At 41.7% G+C, this 20,796-nt stretch overlaps 1 protein-coding gene across 3 annotated transcripts in view; it reads left to right on the top strand.

Moving 5' to 3' along the window:
• LOC135200861 (uncharacterized) overlaps window positions 1-20,796 on the top strand; it is a 167,942-nt gene that overhangs the window by 86,713 nt on the left and 60,433 nt on the right. For 2 of the 3 annotated variants that reach the window (XM_064229569.1, XM_064229567.1), the window contains 2 exons: window positions 18,028-18,190; window positions 20,194-20,277. In XM_064229569.1, coding sequence (XP_064085639.1) covers window positions 18,028-18,190; window positions 20,194-20,277 — 247 coding nt within the window. The remainder of the gene's footprint in view (window positions 1-18,027; window positions 18,191-20,193; window positions 20,278-20,796) is intronic. The other variant, XM_064229568.1, reaches the window with a different exon arrangement.

Here is a 20,796-nt window from a genome sequence, read left to right as displayed (position 1 = left end):
TGAAACGTCACAACATACGTCACACTCTGAGATGGCAGGCGTGATGACGTCACGACCGATTCTCGGCCTTTTTCGCTGCACACAGACGCTAATAACGCCTTCTGATCCAGTCAAATGCCAAACTGTAATGCAGGAACGTTACAGGATTAATAGAAGGAAGAGAATGAATAAGAGAGACAAAAAGAAAAAGTGTGATTCGCCTTCTTCGTCTTCTTCCTCTAGTTCGGCGTCATCGCTAGTCCGATAACGTCACGACGAGCGCCAGTCAAGCGTTGGAGGAGGATTCGGGAGTTCCTAGCGGATCCTCCCCGGGCCAAGAGGAGAAGAATCAATTCTTCCTCTTCTTCGGACGGAGACTGTCATTTCCAAGTCAGCAAGAAGGTCGGAAAATCAGTGGCTATTAAGCACAAGGTTGCCAGACGAAGCCGTGCACAAGAGTCCGAACAAGCGAGAGAGGTGACGGCCGGCGAGATAGCGGCCGAGGCGGAGTTGCCAGTTTCGGATCGCAAAAACTGCGATACCTCTGGTAAAATCGACGTTGGCGGCGAAAGGTTGCAGCACAGGATGGAATGCAGGTCCCGCCCAGTTTTTCGCCGTAAGGCTGTTCAAAATACGTACGAAGGACGATAAAGCTCCTATTAAAAGTACGAAAAATAGAGAGTTGGCAACCTCGGCGGATACGTTCGTGGAAGGCAGTGTCCGTCTGGATAGAAGGCCGAGGCCGGGCTCGCCGACGCTCGAAAAACGATGCCAATGCTAATAAAGACGAACTTACCTCTGTCTCAAGGGAGCCTTCATCTTGGAGATCTAGACGAGATTCTCGCTCTAGATCCGTGAGCAGAGAGAGAGTGAGACGTTTCTCGTTTCCCTGCTGACTATCTGGGATCGGCCAACGCTGCCAGCAAGATCAAGAGGCCGCGGCCCGTGGGCAGGCGGCCGTGGAATTTCCGGCCGTCTGTCAGAGAGAGGCGAGACAACATCTCTCGTGCGGAGAGTGGTACACTAGAGCCGGAGGAAGGAGAAAACCAGAGTTTCTGCCTCGTATGCAGAGGTTATTGATTTGATTCGTCAATTCAATAGCCTTTCGGAGAAGACAGAAACGCCGGCCAGTATGCTTCCTCCTGGAATTGACATGGCGTTTGGACTAAAGAGGGATACCAAGGTGTCGTATGATTGCCTTGTTCGAGTCCATGCGGAATCGGTCTTGCAACACGTGAACGCAAAGATTGCAGGAGGGATAATTCCTTAAGATCTAATAGATCATTTAAATTTATTCCCCCCTCCAATGATAAAGCAAAGGAAATATTATACGACACCGAAGGTCCCTTTGCTGTCTAGACAAATGAACCCTAATGTTGTAAGGTTAAGGCCTGGATTAACCTTGGATCAGGTTAAAATGGAGTGCCCTTCGATGACGTACCAAGAGGCTGCCACGTTAGAAGCAACAGCTTCTTCTGTCTTTCAGGCTGCGTCCTGGTTAGACCTTTGGTCAACAGCAGTGGCGCAAAATTGCATCCTCGGAAGAAACAAGGAAAGTAGTAGATGAACCATTGTTCATTAGATTACTACAGTCAGGGTCCAAGGCGATTGCGTACCTGACAAACGTAAGTGCCAATGTTTGGGCAAATATCCTTGCTAATGAGAGAGATGCAGCATTGGCTAGACTAAGCCGCAATGTGGATTTGGATTCCCTGTTAGCAATGAGGAATGGGGATATCTTGGAATCGCAACTACTGTTGCCAGAGGTCATACTGGAAGAAGCGATAGATAGAAGAAGGATGGACACTAACGATAGGTTGGTGCAACAGGCAGTCAGGAAAACCTCTAACAGTCAACTATTCCTTTGGAGGGAAGACAACAGCAGATGTCTCGAAAGAAACCAGTGAGACATAGCATCCCTAATAGAGTCACAAGACCCTCTTCCCAAAGAGGATAACTCATCGGCCCTTCACAATAGAAACAACAGAGGAAGGGGCAATAGGGGAAGGGGGAGAGGCCTCAAGAAGATAGGATGGGCGCCTCCCATCACTCGGCCACACCAGTGGGGGTTGCCTGGCAAATCACTGGAAGGTGTGGCAGGAACTAGGGGCGGGGAGAGCAGGGGTGGGTGGATGTTCTCAGGATCGGGTATTTGATTCCGTTCGAGATAACCCCGCCCCTGACAGATCAACCATTACCCCACGTCACTTATGCCCACAAATCTCAGAAGGCCACTATTCTGCAGGACGAAGTGAAGAAGATGATGGAAAAAGGAGACTGGGCAACAAGTATGCAGTCCGACAAAAGGCTTCTACAGCAGGATTTTCCTGAGGTACCAAAGCCAACGTGGGGATGGTAGGACAGTAATAGACCTGTCAACGCTGAATCTGTTTTTTTTTTTTTTATAAGGAAAACCAGTTTTCAAGATGGAAACTCCGAAAACGGGGTTCTACAAGCAGTCAGAATCGAGACTTTTATGCTGACAGTCGATCTAAAAAAGGACGCATACTTTTTTCAGATACCCAGTCCATCAGTCTTCAAGGAAGTTTCTCCGCGTTTCAGTCTTGAAGGGAAAGCTTTCGAGTTCAAGTCCCCTGTGCTTCGGATTGAACAAAACGTCTCCTCAAGTTTTTTACAAGAGTGTTCACCCTCGTGTCGGCGTGGGCGCACGCTCAGGGGATCAGGCTGATAAGATATCTGGACGATTGGCTGGTGATAGCAAAGTCCAGGGAGAAATTACTCAGGGACAGGGCGGGCCCTCCTGCAGCTTTGTCACAGCCTAGGTATTGTGGTGAATCAGCAGAAGTCGCAGCTGGATCCAAGTCAACGTTTGGAATATCTGGGAATGGTGATAGACACAACACAAGCCAAAGTATTCCCAACAGACCAAGAGTACAGAAATGCAAAACAAGTGGTGAATGCCTTTCTGGGAAAGCAGACACAGCCAGCAAGACAGTGGCAGGTGGTGCTGGGAATCCTAACCTCCCTGGAGAAGCTAGTACCACAAGGAAGGCTACACCTTCGGTCCCTACAATGGAGGAGAAGGAGTTTTGGTCACCAACAGTAGATCACCCCCGTACGAGCAAATTCCCTTGTCGGCAGAAGTGAGGAAAGACTTGCTGTGGTGGGTGGACGACGACAATCTGACAGTGGGTGTCCCCCTTCAACAATCTCCTCCCCAGACCTCTTGCTGTTCTCGGATGCGTCACTAGAAGGCTGGGGAGCCCATATGGAGGAGTTGATGGTGTCAGACAAAATGGAGTTGCAAGGACAGAGAACTCCATATAAACGTGCTGGGAGTTGAAAGGCAGCTTTCCCCTGGCTCTACAAGAATTCAGGGAGAGAGTAAAGGGACACTCGGTGGTATTGATGTCAGACAACACCACAGTAGTAGCTTATATAAACAAGCAGGAGGCCTAGTTTCTCGGCAGTTACATGTGATGACAGTTCAACTTCACCAGTGGGCTATAGAGAACCTGGTAGACATCAAGGCCAGGTATATTCCGGGAAAAAGAAACATAGTGGCCGACAAGTTGAGCCGCAGGGATCAGGTTCTGGGAACGGGAAGGAGTGGTCCCTACACCAACAGGTAGTGGACAGGATGCTCATGTTGTGGGAAGGGACCGATCATAGACCTATTTCGCAACCAGGTACAACAAAAAGTTGGAAGTGTATTGTTCAGTAGTCCCCGGACGCAGAGGCAGCAGCAGAAGATGCGCTACAACACCCCTGGGACAATCTGGACGTGTACGCATTTCCTCCATTTTGTCTAATCCGTCAGGTTTCTGAACAGGGTAATGCGGTCTCAGAACCTCAAGATGACCCTGGTAGCCCCGTTATGGCCGAAAGCAGAGTGGTTTCCAGAACCTACTGGAACTCCCTAGTAGATGTGACCAAGAGAGTTACCTCCATGGAGCAACCTTCTGTGTCAGCCTCACGTGGAGAGGTACCACCAGTCGGTGAAGTCCCTATCGCTTCAACGGGTGGAGACTGTCAAGTATCTCCTCCGAGAGCGAGGGTTTTCGCAGAAAGCAGCAACTCCAGATGGCAGGTAATATCAGAAAATCATCTGCGACAGTATACCAGGGAAGTGGTCAGCATACTGTGATTGGTGTCGTAGGGGGAACGTGTCTCCCTCGGTACCACTATTCAGCAGTTAGCAGACTTTCTGATATATCTCAGAACAGAAACATATGTCCTGTATCTGCAGTGAAGGGGTACAGGGCTGCTCTAGCCTCAGTCTTACGAATGAAAGGAGCGGACATATCCGTCCTTCATGGGAGTTGGCCATGCTGATGAGGAGCTTTGAACAGTCATGCCCACCCAAAGGAGCTAAAAGCCCCAGATTGGGATCTGACCAAGGTACTGAGTAGTCTGACAAAAACCCCCTTACGAACCACTAAGGCAGTCCACGATAGGAGCCTGACCCTGAAGACAGTCTTCTTATTGGCCCTGGCTTCAACCAAAAAGGTGGGTGGGGGAGCTACATGGCCTCTCATATCTCATAAAGCAACTCGAGAGGTTGGAGATCAATGGTGTGGTGAGTTTGTCCCAGAATTCGTGGCAAAGACCCCAAAATCCAACAATAGTAGACGGCAGATTCGACTCCTTTACCATACCTTCCTTGGCAGACTTTGTAGACAACGACAAAGCTGAAATGCTCCTGTGCCCCGTCAGGGCACTAAGGGAGTACTTAAGAGAACAAGGCACCTCAGGGGCCGGGGTGCCAGAGGTTGTTCGTAAGTACAGGACGGAACAAGAAGGAAGTGTCCCAAGAATACAATATCATTTTGGCTAAGGGAGACAATCAGAAATGCTTATACTGCAGAGGACAGAGGGTCAGATAGCCAGGTGGGAGCTAGAGCTCATGACATCAGGGGTGTGAGTGCTTCCCTGGCATTTAAGAAGAACATGTCTGTGGATAAAATTCTGAAAGCTGGCGTGTGGAAGCGCCAAACAACTTTCACCTCATTTTTATTTGAAAGATGTTGCCCATAGATCCTTGGACACCTTTTCCTTGGGTCCAGTGGTGGCGGCCCAACAAGTGATATAGCTCATCCAGTGCCCCTGGCGGGTCAGTTTGCGTCTAGTCTAAGATGAAGGTATGAAAGTAGAATGAATGGGATGACTGGTCTTTTTTCTTTACTACTTTCTTCCTACTCCTTTAACTACGGGCAGTATGAAGGAGAGTACCGTCATGTACTGGAACGGACTAGATGCAGGTGAGATGGTCAGCCATACTGTGAAGCTATCTTAGCTGATGATATACTTTTCAGTAGCACAACACCCCTCTGGATAATAAGGAAAAAAGAGGGGTGAAGGTGGATCCAGTAGCAAGGGACAAGAGTAAACATAGAATGGTATCTACACCCAGTGGGAGGAACCAATAGATCCGCTTATATCTTTGGTCCTAGTTCATTGTCCATTCTCTAGAATTTCCCTATATATTCGGAAATGGATAAGGTGGCAAACTTCCAGTCAGTTGTAGAGACTTACCTCCTCCAATAGTAAGTCTATCCTAATGTTAAGACCGAAGGTTTGTTTCGTGTATGAACAAATACCCACCAAATTTGTAACTAATTTGTATTTTTCATAACTAACAAACCTGAGGTCTTAACAGTTAAAGGCCCACCTCGAACCACCCCTCTAGAAGTCTAAACTGGGTTAGAAATATAACTGATGGGTCACAGGTAGCCGTGGGCATTCTGGGTATACATGCCCCGTGACCTGGTATAGATGCCATTAGTCCCTGGATCTCACAAGTGTAATTTTAATTCTACCGGTTTCCAGCTTGGCGCTAGTAAATCCTAATGTTAAGACCTCAGGTTTGTTAGTTATGAAAAATACAAATTAGTTACAAATTTGGTATATTGCTACGTCTATAGAAGCCTCGCCTTCCCAGCAGTGTTTTTAGTTATATTTAATTATAAAAGTAGCAGCCATGCCGTCTCCTGAAGCTACTGTTGTTGGGAGAGTGGGTATGTCGTAGGAATGATATTTTCCGGTCTGACGGAAGCTTAGGGTAAGAGAGGCAAGTCACAAGAGTAGCTAGGCTTCGAGAATGGATTTTAGGGACTTCTACAATAAGACCTATTTTCCTTCCCAATTCCCCCTTTGCTGGGCGTTGTTTATTTTTTTACCACCTTTCAGGCAATGCTCGAGGTGGTTTTTTTGGAAGCCCCCCCCCCCGTGATTCGAAAAACAAGCAGTATCGATCTCAGTCCGGCTGCGAGACGTGATCTCGGACAGAGGTCAAATTGCCAGCCCCCCTCCCAAAATTAGGCCTACCCACGGACGTACTGGTGGACACGAACCCCAGACCTGAACAGAGGTCAGGCCGCATTCTTCTACAAGGATACACTGAATATTGCATAAAGGTACGTCTGAAAGTGTAAACCTTCAACCCAGCACCTTTTTACTACCATACGACTCTGCTAAATTCATTTTTCAATTCTCATTTTTACCCCTTCTACATCGAAGCCCTTTGTCCTCATCGGGACCCCCCACGTGCTCCCCTTTGTGACTTGTTTAAAGACCAAGTTTTCGTGCATACCTCAGTGAACCATTCGAGTTTACCTTCCCCAATGTTAGAGAATTAATCAGCCTTAATCAAAGCAAGAAGTCAATTTTTCCCTTTTATCTCGTTTAATCTGGGATTCTTTTCCAGAATTCCTGAGTCACGTGTCGTCTCTCTGCCGCAAGTGTGCATTAACCCAAGTGAATGAAAATCAGCTTGAATTGAATGAGACTATAAGCCCCACGTGGGGGCCAATATCATTTAACTTTTCTCCAGGCCAGCACGGGCCTTTTTGTAAATAAAAAAATAGTTTTAAAGTAACGAGCTGAGTTTTCTGGCGACCTTCCCTCTAAAGAAAGAAAAATCATAACTATCAGTTTTTTACGGTAAGTTCAAGCATTCCCCCTCTTGAAATCCCTCAATTATTTCCGTTTACGTATCTAGCTTCTCTCAAGGCCCTATATAACGTAACATTGGCGACCTTGCCAGGATATGAACCTAGCTTGCTTAAAAAAAGCTTGTAAATCGCGTTTATCCGTTGGAAAACGTAAACTGTAAAATTATTTTACAAAAAGTAAATCAAGCACACTTGCAGGGAAAGAAGACACACTGACTCACGGTAAGGAATTCCATTCATTAATATGATTATTTTCTATAACCAATGTTAGCTTAAGGTACGTTTAAGTATTTTTATTGTAGAAGTGTGTTAAACAAATGCGTAGGTAGAAATCTTATTATTGTAACGGCGAATGCGCCAGAGCTTTATTTTAGCGGCGAGCAAACAATTTGCCCCGCGAATTCTCTGTTACTTTGTGCTGTCCTCGTCGGACGAGACAGAGCACGTGTGTAGAATAGATGCCAGAAAGAACCAGATCAAAACTAGGAAGTGCTTTTTGCAGGGTTTTTGTTTTATTGCTGTGTTTGAAAGCCTAGCTAGTTAGGAGTGTTTTACTAATAGTTACGGCAAAAGAAGTGTACAATTCTTTTGTCTGTGATATGTTTAGGGTATCCATTTTTAACTTAGTTTTCATTCCAAGTGTTGTAACCGCTACCTCTCAGCTTAAATTCAGCTTAGAGCATTCCTCGCGCCTGCGCGGTCCTCAACCAACCTTCGTCTCATTCACGCGGCAGCCATGTTTGTTTCCCCCTTTCAACATTATCTAAACAATTTAAGCAAAGTAACGTAAGTCTCGAAGTTTTAACATAAATAATATCGATCTCGGTACTAGTATCTATCGTCCTGCCAGAGAAATTAACGTAATTCGCCTTGAATAGAAAGTAGTATTTTGTGTTGTAAATGGCCTTCGCATTTACAGAGAATCAGCTGATTCGCCATCAATGCTAGCACACCGTGGTGCTAACCGCTCTTCTCGCCTCACGTGTTTCACCTCGCATCGCTCACTCGCGCGCTGAGCGAAAATTTCATTTCACTTCGCACTAAACGTAACCTCATTTACAATTGTTTGCTAACATCGTTTTAAAAATCCAAAAATTACCGTCATTTCACTGTTCACAAGGAGACCTAGTAATCTTACATAAAGTTAACGTAAATCTCAAGTAGAGAATCACAAGAATTGGTTAACGTAAAACCGCGTCTTTGTAAAATTCATATTGAACGCAAATCATTTCATAAGCGCAAGCCGCTAACATTAACGTAAACATCGATTCACCGCGAGCGCGTTATCATTTTCATAAAACTTTATCCAAAAGCAATTCTTTCATTAAAAAACGTTAACGTAAGTAAAATCATTTAACGCAAGTTGCGTCATATTAAACGAACATTAGTAGTTCAATTCAAATATAAGGGAGTTCATTCATATATCATTTTCAACCCTCTCCGAGAGAGAGAGAGAGAGAGAGAAAACCAGAAGCCCCAGTATTCACGAAGCCAAGAGTACTACATCTACCATTAATTATAGCATGCCGAATTAACATTATTTTAGTCTCTTGTGTCTTTCATTTACACAGCGTGATACGTACGCGCATTTGTGCCATTGCAGTTTGCAAGCATTTATTTATTTCATTTATCGAGTACTTCAGCGAGGGACTGAGCATTCCTAAAATTTCCATTACCTGTCGTTGCCCGAGTGGTCTTTTCATTTTCTTTATCACGAAAGACTTGCGTATAACCGCAAGCACAATTCGCACAGTGTGCCACGCAAATTCATTACTTCCAGACAGGGAAGTCGTTACCAGTTTAGGACTGGCCACCACCATTGCACGTCAGGTCATTACCATTTCACAGTGCCACTAATTCTTGACACTGTCCATCGACTGGCTGCTGAAGTATCCTCCCCTTTTACTTTCTCTCCTCCACTATTACACTCTGCCAGAGCAGTGCCATTTCACTTCAGTATATTTAAGTATACTGCATGTAGTGTCCGGGACACACCAGCACGATACCAGTGCTCCAAGGAACGCCTCCATAATGCCATTGCACCTGTACAGGCCGTACAGGTAGCATTAAACCTGCGTGTGTCCTTACTTGGAACGCCCAATAATTAGTGTGTCCGTGTACAGGGTCAGTGATCCTTCGGAACACTCAACAAGGGAACGCCTCCCCAAAGTGCCGCAATACCAGCACTACTAGTGCTGCCCAAGGAACGCCTCCTCATAAGTGCCGCGCACCTGTACAGACGTACGGGTAGCCCTATACCTGCGTGTCCGTCCTACGGAACGCTCATTCATTATAGAGTATCCACCATTTTGGATCACTGAACCAAGGAACGCCTCCTCATAAGTGCGTGCACCTGTATTGGACCTACAGGTAGCCCATTCCAGCGTCTCCCAACTTAGGAACGCCCTTAGTGTGACGTACGCCGTACACTCCATTTGATTTTTTCACCTCTTTAGAAGGTGCCAATCCAGAAGTGCCACCAACTTACGGGACACTTCCCAAGTGCCACAGAGCACCCAGTCTTCTCAGACTTTTTCTCTACCACGTCGCGAACAACACCTTTCCAAGTGAGTGCCACTTTCCACAGTAGGCACTCCCTATTCCATTCCGTACCCTCCTGGCCATTATTTTCATTTTCATCAGAGCCTCTACTGCAGCCTAAGGGAAATGTCTTCCCCTGCTTCCCAGCGACTTCTTTGCCGTAGAGCTCGAGAGGCTCCGAGTCCTCATAACTCTGGGCAGGAGGCTGGTTACACTGGACCAGCACTAGACCAGTGGATAAAGGCGCAGCAGGCTGCCGCGCGCCTGCAAGAAAGGAAGAAAGGGAAACACCAGAGAAAAGCCGGAGAAGCGAGAGAAAAGAAAGAGAAGCAGAAGGAAGGCAAGGGAAGAGGAGCGAAAGCATGAGCTCGCTCTCAAGGAGAAGGAACTCTACATCAAGCGGAGAAGGCCCGTAAGGAGAGTATCCTAGCTCAAGCCACTCTGCCAGCTTCCAGCCCTGCACCCACTGTCTCTCTTAGTCCCGCTGTCTCTGGTCAGCCTGACATCCTTTCGATTTGCGAGCCTGGTCCTGATCCAGTGCCGGAGATAGAAATTCCTGCCGCATCCTGCCAGCCTTTTACCTTTTTTAAACCGCCTACCTCCTCCCTTTTGGAAGAGTAAGCCCACCAGTTGACCCCGGACTTGTTTCCGAGGGTGATCCAACAGAGGACGTTTCACCGCCTGCCAGAGCACACTGCCAGCCTTGGTGACTCCACAGATTCGCAACCTGTGGGGCCATCTCGGTCTTATCATCCAGTGCCACGGAAGAGGTTTCTGGAACACGTTCTGCCGAGACTGTGGCCGCAAGGGTCACATGTCTGCCAACTATGGAGGGTGCGCAAATTTTAATATTCCTGCCATCGCAATGGCCGTCACCAATCCTTCTTCTCTAGGACCCCCAGCTAAGGCCCTATAACCGTCGCACCCCTCCAAAGCCATTACAGCCGTAAAAGCCACGTCAGAGCCTACGACGACTCTGGCGCTCAAATCTCCCTGATACGGGAAGACCGAATCCCCACCCCCGAGGAGCAACCGTCGATAGACGTCATTTAAATCACCATCGAAGGTATACAACCATATCAAGCTGATCCTTCCGACCGTTCAATTGAGGGTCACCATACCTCATTTTTCCAGAATTTGTACCCTTGCAGTTGCAAGCTACATTCCAGGAGGTTACGACCTCCTCCTAGGGCAAGACATGAAGTCTCCCTCGCTTTCCAAAAGCCTAGGGGTCCTACCCCACAAGGCGAATCACTCCAAAGCAAGGAGTCATCGAAGTTCTACTTCCTCCAGGAAGTACGTCCACCACAGTCTCCCCCGCTACCAAGGAGGAGATTGACCATTCACCAGTTCCGTTGCAAAACCTGCAACGTAAATAGGGCACTCCACGAATTGGCCTAGGTGCCCTAAGCCGACTACCAGCAGCGGACAATGTCCATTTTCCACAAGGCTTAGCCTTCAACAAGAGACAGAGCCTCTGTCTCTCCATTTCCAAGGGCACGCTGAGAGTATTGCACCTCCGGTACCCGCCACAGGTCCAGTCGACCTCAACCCTCTGCCGTGCCACTTGGCAGCACTGAGCAGTGCCAAGCTCCGTCCAGCCTGGACGTAGAGCCACCACCGAACTTGACCTCTGCGCCTGGCCCCGAGCTAGCGCCGTGCCTAACCTTATCAAGGATCCTCCTACAGGAGATCCTCCAACAGGCATGGAGCTTACCACAGCCCATGGCCATCACTAGTTCCGTCTTCTTCACCCTCACCACTGTCGCCCGAGGATGAACCTCCGGCAGACCTCACCTTCATACCTCCTCTGGAAAACCAGGAACTCCCGACCAGGATCAGCCTGGAGTTTTCCCCTTACGACGGCTGTCGCAGCAGCCGGAGTGAGGGCCTCCCTGCAGTAGGTTCCACCTCTACGACGGTTGCTGCGGATACCGAAGTAGGTGTTCTCCTGCAATCCCTCAGGCTACCACTGCCTCTGCTCTGCCGGCGTTTTCTGGCCTTTCCCCAGAGTCGGTGCCTCCGTCTACTCCAAGGACTGGTATAGCCAGGTCCTGGAGGAATGAGAAGAAGAAGAAGGGACGTAACCAATCATTAACAAACTAACACAAAAGAGCCACATGCTCTCCTTGACACCTGTGCCCGAGGTACAGTGTCGCATTCATTTGCAGAATGAATCCTGCACCTACCCAGAGAAGGTAGCCAGCCTGATCTCTGCCAGTAGCACTAACCCTCTACCCCTAGCCATTGTAATACTAACCCTTACTTAAATTATAACTACCTCATTGCATTTCCCTCCTGGTCAACTAACCACTCATCAATCCCCAAGCATCATTACCTCTTATCATGTATTTTTACAATTCCGTCGCTGAACTACTGCTGTGCGTACCACACTCTGGAATGATTGCGTCTTCATTTAAAATGTATTGAGTAGGTTAGGCTAATGATTTAGTACCAGGGCATTAGGTTAGTAACAAGTAGAATTTTCAAGTAACCTTATCTAGGGGTAGAGTAGACTGTCGTCACAGACAACCCGTAGTTATTACTTAGGCTAGATTACATCACTACATTAAGTTAGTACACTTAGCATCTTTGCCTATAAGTTAGGTAGGCCATTGTAGTCAGCCGTATCGCTGCTCAAAAAAACTTCAAGTTAGAGTAGAGAACTGGGTAGTCGAGCGATCAACTTATTTAAGCCAAGACCTTCACGCCCGAAAGGGAGTGAATGCCTTCTTAACAGGGGGAGCTGCTACGTCTATAGAACGCTCGCCTTCCGCATGTGTTTTAGTTATATTTAATTATAAAAGTAGCAGCCATGCCGTCTCCTGAAGCTACTGTTGTTGGGAGAGTGGTATGTCGTAGGAATGATATTTCCGGTCTGACGGAAGCTTAGGGTAAGAGAGGCAAGTCACAAGAGTAGCTAGGCTTCGAGATGGATTTTTAGGGACTTCTACAATAAGACCTATTTTCCTTCCCAATTTTGCTGGCGTTGTGTTTACCACCTTTCAGGCAATGCTCGAGGTGGTTTTTTGGAAGCCCCCGTGATTCGAAAACAAGCAGTATCGATCTCAGTCGGCTGCGAGACGTGATCTCGACAGAGGTCAAATTGTCAGCCTCAAAATTAGGCCTACCCACGACGTACTGGTGGACACGAACACCCAGACCTGAACAGAGGTCAGGCCGCAATCTTCTACAAGGATCACTGAATATTGCATAAAGGTACGTCTGAAAAGTGTAAACTTCAACCCAGCACCTTTTACTACCATACGACTCTTGCTAAATTCATTTTCAATTCTCATTTTTATTCCCCTTCTACATCAGAAGCCCTTTGTCCTCATCGGGCCACGTGCTCCCCTTTGTGACTTGTTAAAGACCAAGTTTTCGTGCATACCTCAGTGAACCATTCGAGTTTACCTTCCCCAATGTTAGAGAATTAATCAGCCTTAATCAAAGCAAGAATCATTTTTCCTTTTATCTCGTTTAATCTGGGATTCTTTTCCGATTCCATGAGTCACTTGTCGTCTCTCTGCCGCAAGTGTGCATTAACCCAAGTGAATGAAAATCAGCTTGAAATTGATGAGACTATAAGCCCAACGTGGGGGCCAATATCATTTAACTTTTCTCCAGGCCAGCACGGCCTTTTTGTGGGGGGAAATAAATAGTTTTAAAGTAAACGAGCTGAGTTTTCTGGCGACCTTCCCTCTAAAGAAAGAAAAATCATAACTATCAGTTTACGGTAAGTTCAAGCAATTCCCTCTTGAAATCCCTCAATTATTTCCGTTTACGTATCTAGCTTCTCTCAAGGCCCTATATACGTAACATATATATATATATATATATATATATATATATATATATATATATATATATATATATATATATATATATATATATATATGTATATGTCCTGAGTAAAGACTAAAGCGCTTGGATTTCTGACTATCATTTTCCTTTGGGATTTGCTTTATATATGTGTGTGTGTAGAGTAACCTAGCCTACAGTATACTGTATACTACATATACAATATAATTTAGAAATTTATTAATACAGTTGAATATCTAGGAAATCCTGTGGTTCGGCTTGATTTTAAATCAGCAGTCATTAGATCGTTCCGCCACCTCCTGGGACGCGCCACGTATTGTTTACAACTTCAAGGCAGCAAAAACTATACCATATATCCTTTGTTTGTATAAAATTAATTGTTAGTAATGTAAATATACGAAGTAAAATATGTTTTTGATATTAACCTTGGAAGAATAAATATATATTTTTAGATATTCCACTTCAGAATGCTCAACCGAGCCAAACCTTTTAACTTTTAATCAAAACAATGAGTCATTTGTCAAGCACAAATTCCTTAGTCTGTATGTGCTTGAGAGACCATTATGACAATGTCTTTTATTTAACTGTGTATTTACCAATTTGATATGCCACCCATGAGATTATATGATGCTAGAGGCAAGAAGTGCAAGCATAAATCTTTATCCATGCTAGAAAATCTTGATTTTGTTAGGAAATAGTTAACCCTTAAACGCCTAAGGGGTATAATAAAAATCGTCTCCCGTATGCTTAGGGGATCTCGGAGTGAGCGCCGAAGCGGAAAAAATATTTTTTTCAAAAAATGATAGCGCGCTTAGTTTTCAAGATTAAAAAGTTCATTTTTGGCTCGTTTTTTGTCATTGCCTGAGTTTAGTATGCAACCATCAGAGATGAAAAAAATATCATTATCATACATAAATAATGCGATTTATGATAGCGCAAAAACAAAATTTCATATATAATTGTATTCAAATCGCACTGTGAGCAAAACAGTTAAAGCTAACGAGTTAATTTTGTTTTCATTGTATTGTACACTAAATTGCAATCATTTTGGTATATAGCACATTGTAAAACGATCAAAGCAACACAGAAAAAATATTATCACAAAATGATGCATGAATTTGTAACTCGCGGATGTAAAAAAATGTTTTTTTCAAAAATTCACCATAAATCTAAATATTTTTGTAGAAACCTCCAATTTGTTTCAAAATGAAGATAAATGATTGAATATTACTATACGGTAAGATTTTTAGCTTACAATTTGCTGTTTTTCGACCAAAATATTTCAAAAATGAGAAAAGCTACAACCTTTAATTATTTTTTGTTGTATTCTGCATGAAATTCCACACATTTTCATATATAAAACTCTATGAAACGCCTAATATAAAATGGAGCAAATATTCCGAGAATGCGACATACACATTTCGGAGATTTGCGGCGGAGAATCCGCGCGCGGAAGGAAGGAAAGTTTTTTTTTTTTAATTCACCATAAATCTAAATATTGTGCTAGAGACTTCGAATTTGTTTCAAAATGAAGATAAATGATTGAATATTACTAGACTGTGAGAGTTTTAGCTTGCAATTGCATTTTTTGACCATTTCGGTAGATTCAAAGTTGACCAAACGTGGTTTTTTTTTATTTATCGTGATTTATATGCAAATATTTCAAAAATGAGAAGAGCTACAACCTTCAATTATTTTTTATTGTATTCTACATAAAATTGCACACATTTTCATATATAAAACTTTATGTAACGGCTAATTTAAAATGGTGCAAACATTACGGATCGCCGCACGTATGATTTTTTTGAAGAGAGTTACACCGCGCGGACGGAAAGGAAAATGTTTTTTTTTTTTTTTTTTTTTTTTTTTTTTTTTTTTTTTTTTTTTTTTCATAAATTCACCATAAATCGAAATATTGGTGCTAGAGACTTCCAATTTGTTGCAAAATGAAGGTAAATGATTGAATATTACTAGAATATAAGGATTTTAGCTTACAATTGCGTTTTTTTACCATTTCGGTAGTCAAAGTTGACCGAAGGTTGAAATTTTGGCACTTATGGTTATTTATGTGAAAATATTTCAAAACTGATAAAAGCTACAACCATGGGTTGTTTTTAGTTGTATTGTACTGAAATTGCACACATTTCCATCCTATAAAACTTTATGTAACGGTTAATTTAAGATGGTGCAAACATTACGACAATCGCACGTATGATTTTTTTCGGAAGAGTTAAGGGAGAAGCGTTTACCGAAAGGACGTAAGGAAAAAGTTTTTTTCATAAATTCACCATAAATCGAAATATTGTGCTAGAGACTTCCAATTTGTTGCAAAATGAAGGTAAATGATTGAATATTACTAAAATATAAGAGTTTTAGCTTACAATTACGTTTTTTGACCATTTCGGTAGAGTCAAAGTTGACCGAAGGTTGAAATTTGGGCTAGGCCATTATCTTTATTTATATGAAAAATATTTCAAAACTGATAAAAGCTACAATCATGAGTATTTTTTGTTGTATTCTACATAAAAATGCGCTTATTTTCATATATAATACTCCATGTAACGGCTAATTTAAAATGGTGCAAAAATTACGTCAAAGTGACGAAATAATTTCCGAGATGTGTCACTGATACTTTTTAGTGCGATAAGAAAGAAATTCGAGCTTGCTCGCCTGTGTAACGATTGTAAACAAAACAACAGCTTGATCCGTGAACTCCCAGCATCCCCCAAGGTGCGTGATTCAAAAGTTTTCGGCTGGTAGGCCTATAAGTATTTTTCCACGAATTTTTAAAAAAACTTTTTTATGTCGACGTAAATTACGTCTGGTCGGCACCCAAAAGACAATTTATCTCGACGTGAAATATGTCCAATAGGCGTTTAAGGTTTAACTGTTCATTTTCCTTAATAGATGGCGCCGCTGTGCTTTGTTTACGGTTTGACAGCGGCGGTTACATTCAAATGCAGTTATCGCAGAAATTCATTCATTATTTTGTTCCTCTCATTATCCTCTACATTAAAAATCAACCTAGAAACTAATAGTGATAATTATGAAGCTACAAAATTGTGGATATGAAAGTCACCGATAATAAAGTGCAGATTCTGAGAAGTTTAGTACTGTATTTAGACTTATGATTGGGTAGGCTAACTCGGGAATGTAGGCTAAATGTATTAAAGTACAATATTTTAAAGAAATTTATACTAGCTATATAAAGGTAGAAAATGGTTGAAGTTAAAATATATGAGTAATAAAAGGATAAAAAGCAGTGTCAGAACGTAGCTAGTAGTAGGCTAAGTCGGAAACTAGGCTATTTGTATGTGGAATTACCTAAAGGCTTCATTTTTAGGGATGTTTTCTATATTCAGATGTCAGGCTGCAGATAGTTACATATATTTATTAATTAAAAATACAATGAACATGCAAATTTTCCATGAATCTTTCAAAAAGTTGTACATTATTGTATCCAGTAATATTGTATGTATTTTCATGTTATTAAAAATACTAATGAAGCGGTCAATGTTTTGGTTTCGAAATCAGCTGAGGACAAATACGAGTTTAGTTCGCCATATTAAACTCAATTCAGAGCAAATTGCCTCGCTTCTAGTTAGTATAAAATATCTAGATACTTTACTTAAATGAGACAAGGTAATTTGTCATTATACGACATGTTTTTAAGTCGAAATATGAATTTAATACTTCTCATGAACTAAATTATTTTTTTCGTTAACAGATTGCATTGTGGGCATATTTATTGTGTAAAAATTGTATATGATCCATTCAGTATTTTCACTTGATTTCATAATAGTATGAGCTTTACCGTTAGTTACTTTACTTATCTTTTATCGGCATGAAAATAACAGTAAAATGCGTGTGTGGAGAGGCGGGAACTGAGGAAAAACTGTCGTATGTTCAGCTGGACACCATTCTTTCTTGCTCAAGTCGCTTCCCAGTCGTTTTAGTTGTGGGTGGTTGTAAAGTCGATCAGTCGTAACTCACATAGGTTGTAAGTCTACAACTAGCTGTAACCTCTCTCTCTCTCTCAATCTTTCTCCTCAACCCTCTCTCTCCCTCAGTCTCTCTCTCCTCTCTCTCTCTCTCTCTCTCACGTATGTTTATTTGTTTTGTAGTATAAATAATTTACCTCATAACTAATTTTCAAATATTAATAAGATTAATTAAAAATAGCCATTCCCCGTCTTCTTATCCACTTGGAGGAAGGTGGGGGAGTAAATGACAGTGTGATATATGAATTGGCGGAGGGGAAGGAGTCAGAGTCTAGGAGTTATTCTCTCTCTCTCTCTCTCTCTCTCTCTCTCTCTCTCTCTCTCTCTCTCTCTCTCTCTCTCTCTCTCTCTCTCTGTGTTATTGGCTGGAGGTATATATTTTTAATGGTAAAATGTTTAAGATGACTCTGAAATGATATTAATAATATAACCTCAAAGATTAATACAGTTATAGGGTAGTAATTTTAGGTATATTTGAAGTAGGATGTAATTTAAGGTATATTTGGTAACTGAACTTTCACAATAGGGAGCACTGTATATCTATTTTTATAAATATTTCTCTTGCAAAGCTAAATCTCGCAACTATTATTAGATATTGAACAAAAAGTTTAATGTTTGTTGTATGAAGGAGATTACATATTACAGCACAGTATATTTAGATCTGTAATCATTGTGTAACTTACTGAAATGCTGGAATACATGTGATTAAGGATTTTGCTTATAATTTTATTTCAGAATTTTTTTTTTTGTATAATTAACTATACCAACAGGAAGGTCTAGTCAGCTCGGAGGTAGACCTTGCAACTGCAGAGGTTCGAGCATGGAATCCCTTCAACGACATGACGCCATTTAGTCAAATGTCTGAGGATCATATATTTGGTGCTGAGTTTGATAAGATTCGAAGAGGATCCCAAAGCAGTAAGCATAAATTAGGCATGTGCTCTCTTTTATTTTTTTTGTTTGCAGTGTGCTGCATTTTGGTTTGCAATAGCCATGGTGCTTCTTTTAATGCTTGTTTGCTGGGTATGGCTACCATTTTGCAGCTTAATAAAATGTAGGCATATCGTGTGTTTGTGTATGCAAAATACAAGCAGACTGGAACAAAATCTTCTAATCTGGAAGTGCCTTTAACTGTATATAAAATAATAGATCAAACAGTCAAATTACTTTTCCAAAAGTGTTTTTCTTTGTACAGATTGGAAAAAATAAAAGTGGTCAGAGTGAATGTCGAAGAAATGAAGGATCATAGTTTATATAAGAAAGCTGGGTGCATTTAATGTTAGATATTAAAATGAAATAACTGTAATCAAATTGTTTACAGTGTTATTCTTGATCTTCAAGAGCACTAGTGTTCTCTTGCATTTAAATAATTTTGTAGAACAAATGAAGGCCATAACATTTTTAGTAGAAGTCTTCGCCTTCCCAAAAGGTTTGGTAGAAGGATTTATTTGAAAAAGGGTGAATACTACAGGGAAAATTGCAGAACATACTATGAATATCTTTCCACTCCAAGCCTGTTACTCCGAGTTAGGTCCTTCATTATCAGTGTTTTTTTTTTTTTTTTTCGTACAAAACTATGGCTTACTTATGTGTTGAAACATGTAGTTAACCCCAAAATTCATTTATTCCTGTTTGCTTTTAATTTTTGTAAGTTTAATTAGCTTCTCACCATGTCAGCACTTTATCTTTTATCTTATCTATATCTTTTTCAGTATGAACTTGATTAAAAGTTTATTAGTCTTGTTACAAACTGCGTTTGTTGTGTTGCTGATTCTGTGTGTGTGTGTTTGTTTGTTTGTTTGTTTGTTTTGTTTTGTTTTTTTCTTCAGAACAACATTTTACAAAATCTAACATAAGCAGTACTGGGAATCAGTAAAAGCCTCCTCAGAAGACTTTAGTTTATGGTGTTGAAAAGATCTCTTATGCACCTATGAGTCAGTGCATGCCTTGAATAGTAGGCTGAGGAAAACGCAGCTTCTCTTGATCACCATGTCCCTCCATACTTTACATTATTTTTAAGCTTCTTGTCTATTTTGGCATATTAATGGGTCTTTGCCTCCCAAAATATCTTTTTTTCTGGATTGCAGCAATGTGCCATGGACAGATAATTTTAATTGCTCTCAACACATAGCAGGTTCATAAACTTGAGCAATCCTATGAACCTGTCTAACCTAAAATTAATCACTTGCATATTTTATGTACTATAGTTTATCTTTAACCTGTTAGAATATTTAATAGTTTTAATGCAAATAAAGCAAAGTAGAAAATACAGTATATGCTTACACATAATTTATCAAAGACAACATTGAACATTTTTGGAGGCTTTGTTGGAAAACGCCAAGGGCCATTTACAATAGAGGAATGGAACTTAGCTTAAGTGCAGATGATGAACAGTTAAGATTATGTTGGAAGTCCCTGAGGTTTCGTTTTAAGTGGCCACTAGTTTACAGTAGTTTGTGCTCATGTCCAGTGGTGGGATTCGTTACTTTTCCTTTTCACTATAATTAGATATTATGTTACTGACTTAGTATGCAATATGGTTACCTGCAAATATGGAATGTTTTAATAGATGTTAAGATGTCATTTTACATTAAATTCAGTCAGAGCTTTACCATATCAGGCATAGGGGTAATTTTCCTTGACTTTTTTAAGAAAAAAAACAACCTATGTGTTGGCATATACACTATTGATTGTTTCATATTCATAAATAGAACACCTGCCTAAGTAATTGAAATCATAGTTCTCTTTTTTTTTCATACATTTTACAACATCAAGTTGGATGCCATTCATTTTGAGGCATCATTTATCAGGAGATTCTATGGAGCATTATTACAAATGTCCTGTTTGTCATCATTTTTAAAAAGAAGTTGAAGCTCTACACTGGTTTCCTTACCAGTCATTGACAGTACAGTATATATATATTTTTTTATTTGTAGGTATATCAAATGTGAAGAGTCGTGAGAGTCTAGTTATGTCTGCAGAAGATGACCCTTTTGGTGCTGCACCATTCAGTGCCCCTGGTAAGAATGTTATTTATTATTTCTTGTGAGTAGTCTTTGAAAAGTAGTATGTATTAGATTTATTTCAGTTTCTTTTCATTCATACTCTAGTTCAGAAGGTGTTTTTCTTGTTTTGAAAGATTTTATATATTCTATATTGTCAAAGGATATATATACTATTGTATCTTTCAGTATGTTCATGGTAGGGATAGACAACTCATGCCTTAGGAATTATGCTGCTCAGTTTAATATCTGTTAGTGATTGGATAGTCAACAGTTCTTCCCATTGCATTTTTAAGAACTTGATGGATTTTGAACTATATACCATTGCATCTTGAGTACCTTTTGGTCCAAATACTTTTAAAACCTTTCATTTGCAAAGCCATTTATTCAATAGTTTGACTTTGTTTTAAATTTACTTGAAAACACATCAAAAGGCCAAGTCATAAATCATCTGCAGGAATTTTAGACATTTGAGATTTCTGGTGTGTGCCTATAAAATTTGGTTATTTTCAAGTGAAAGTCAGTGGTGAGAACTTA

This window comes from Macrobrachium nipponense, chromosome 27 (genome assembly GCF_015104395.2).
Source record: "Macrobrachium nipponense isolate FS-2020 chromosome 27, ASM1510439v2, whole genome shotgun sequence".
NCBI classification, from domain to species: Eukaryota; Metazoa; Arthropoda; class Malacostraca; order Decapoda; family Palaemonidae; genus Macrobrachium; species Macrobrachium nipponense.
The sequence above is the reverse complement of the archived record's forward strand: the minus strand, read 5'-3'. Positions and strand labels throughout refer to the sequence as shown.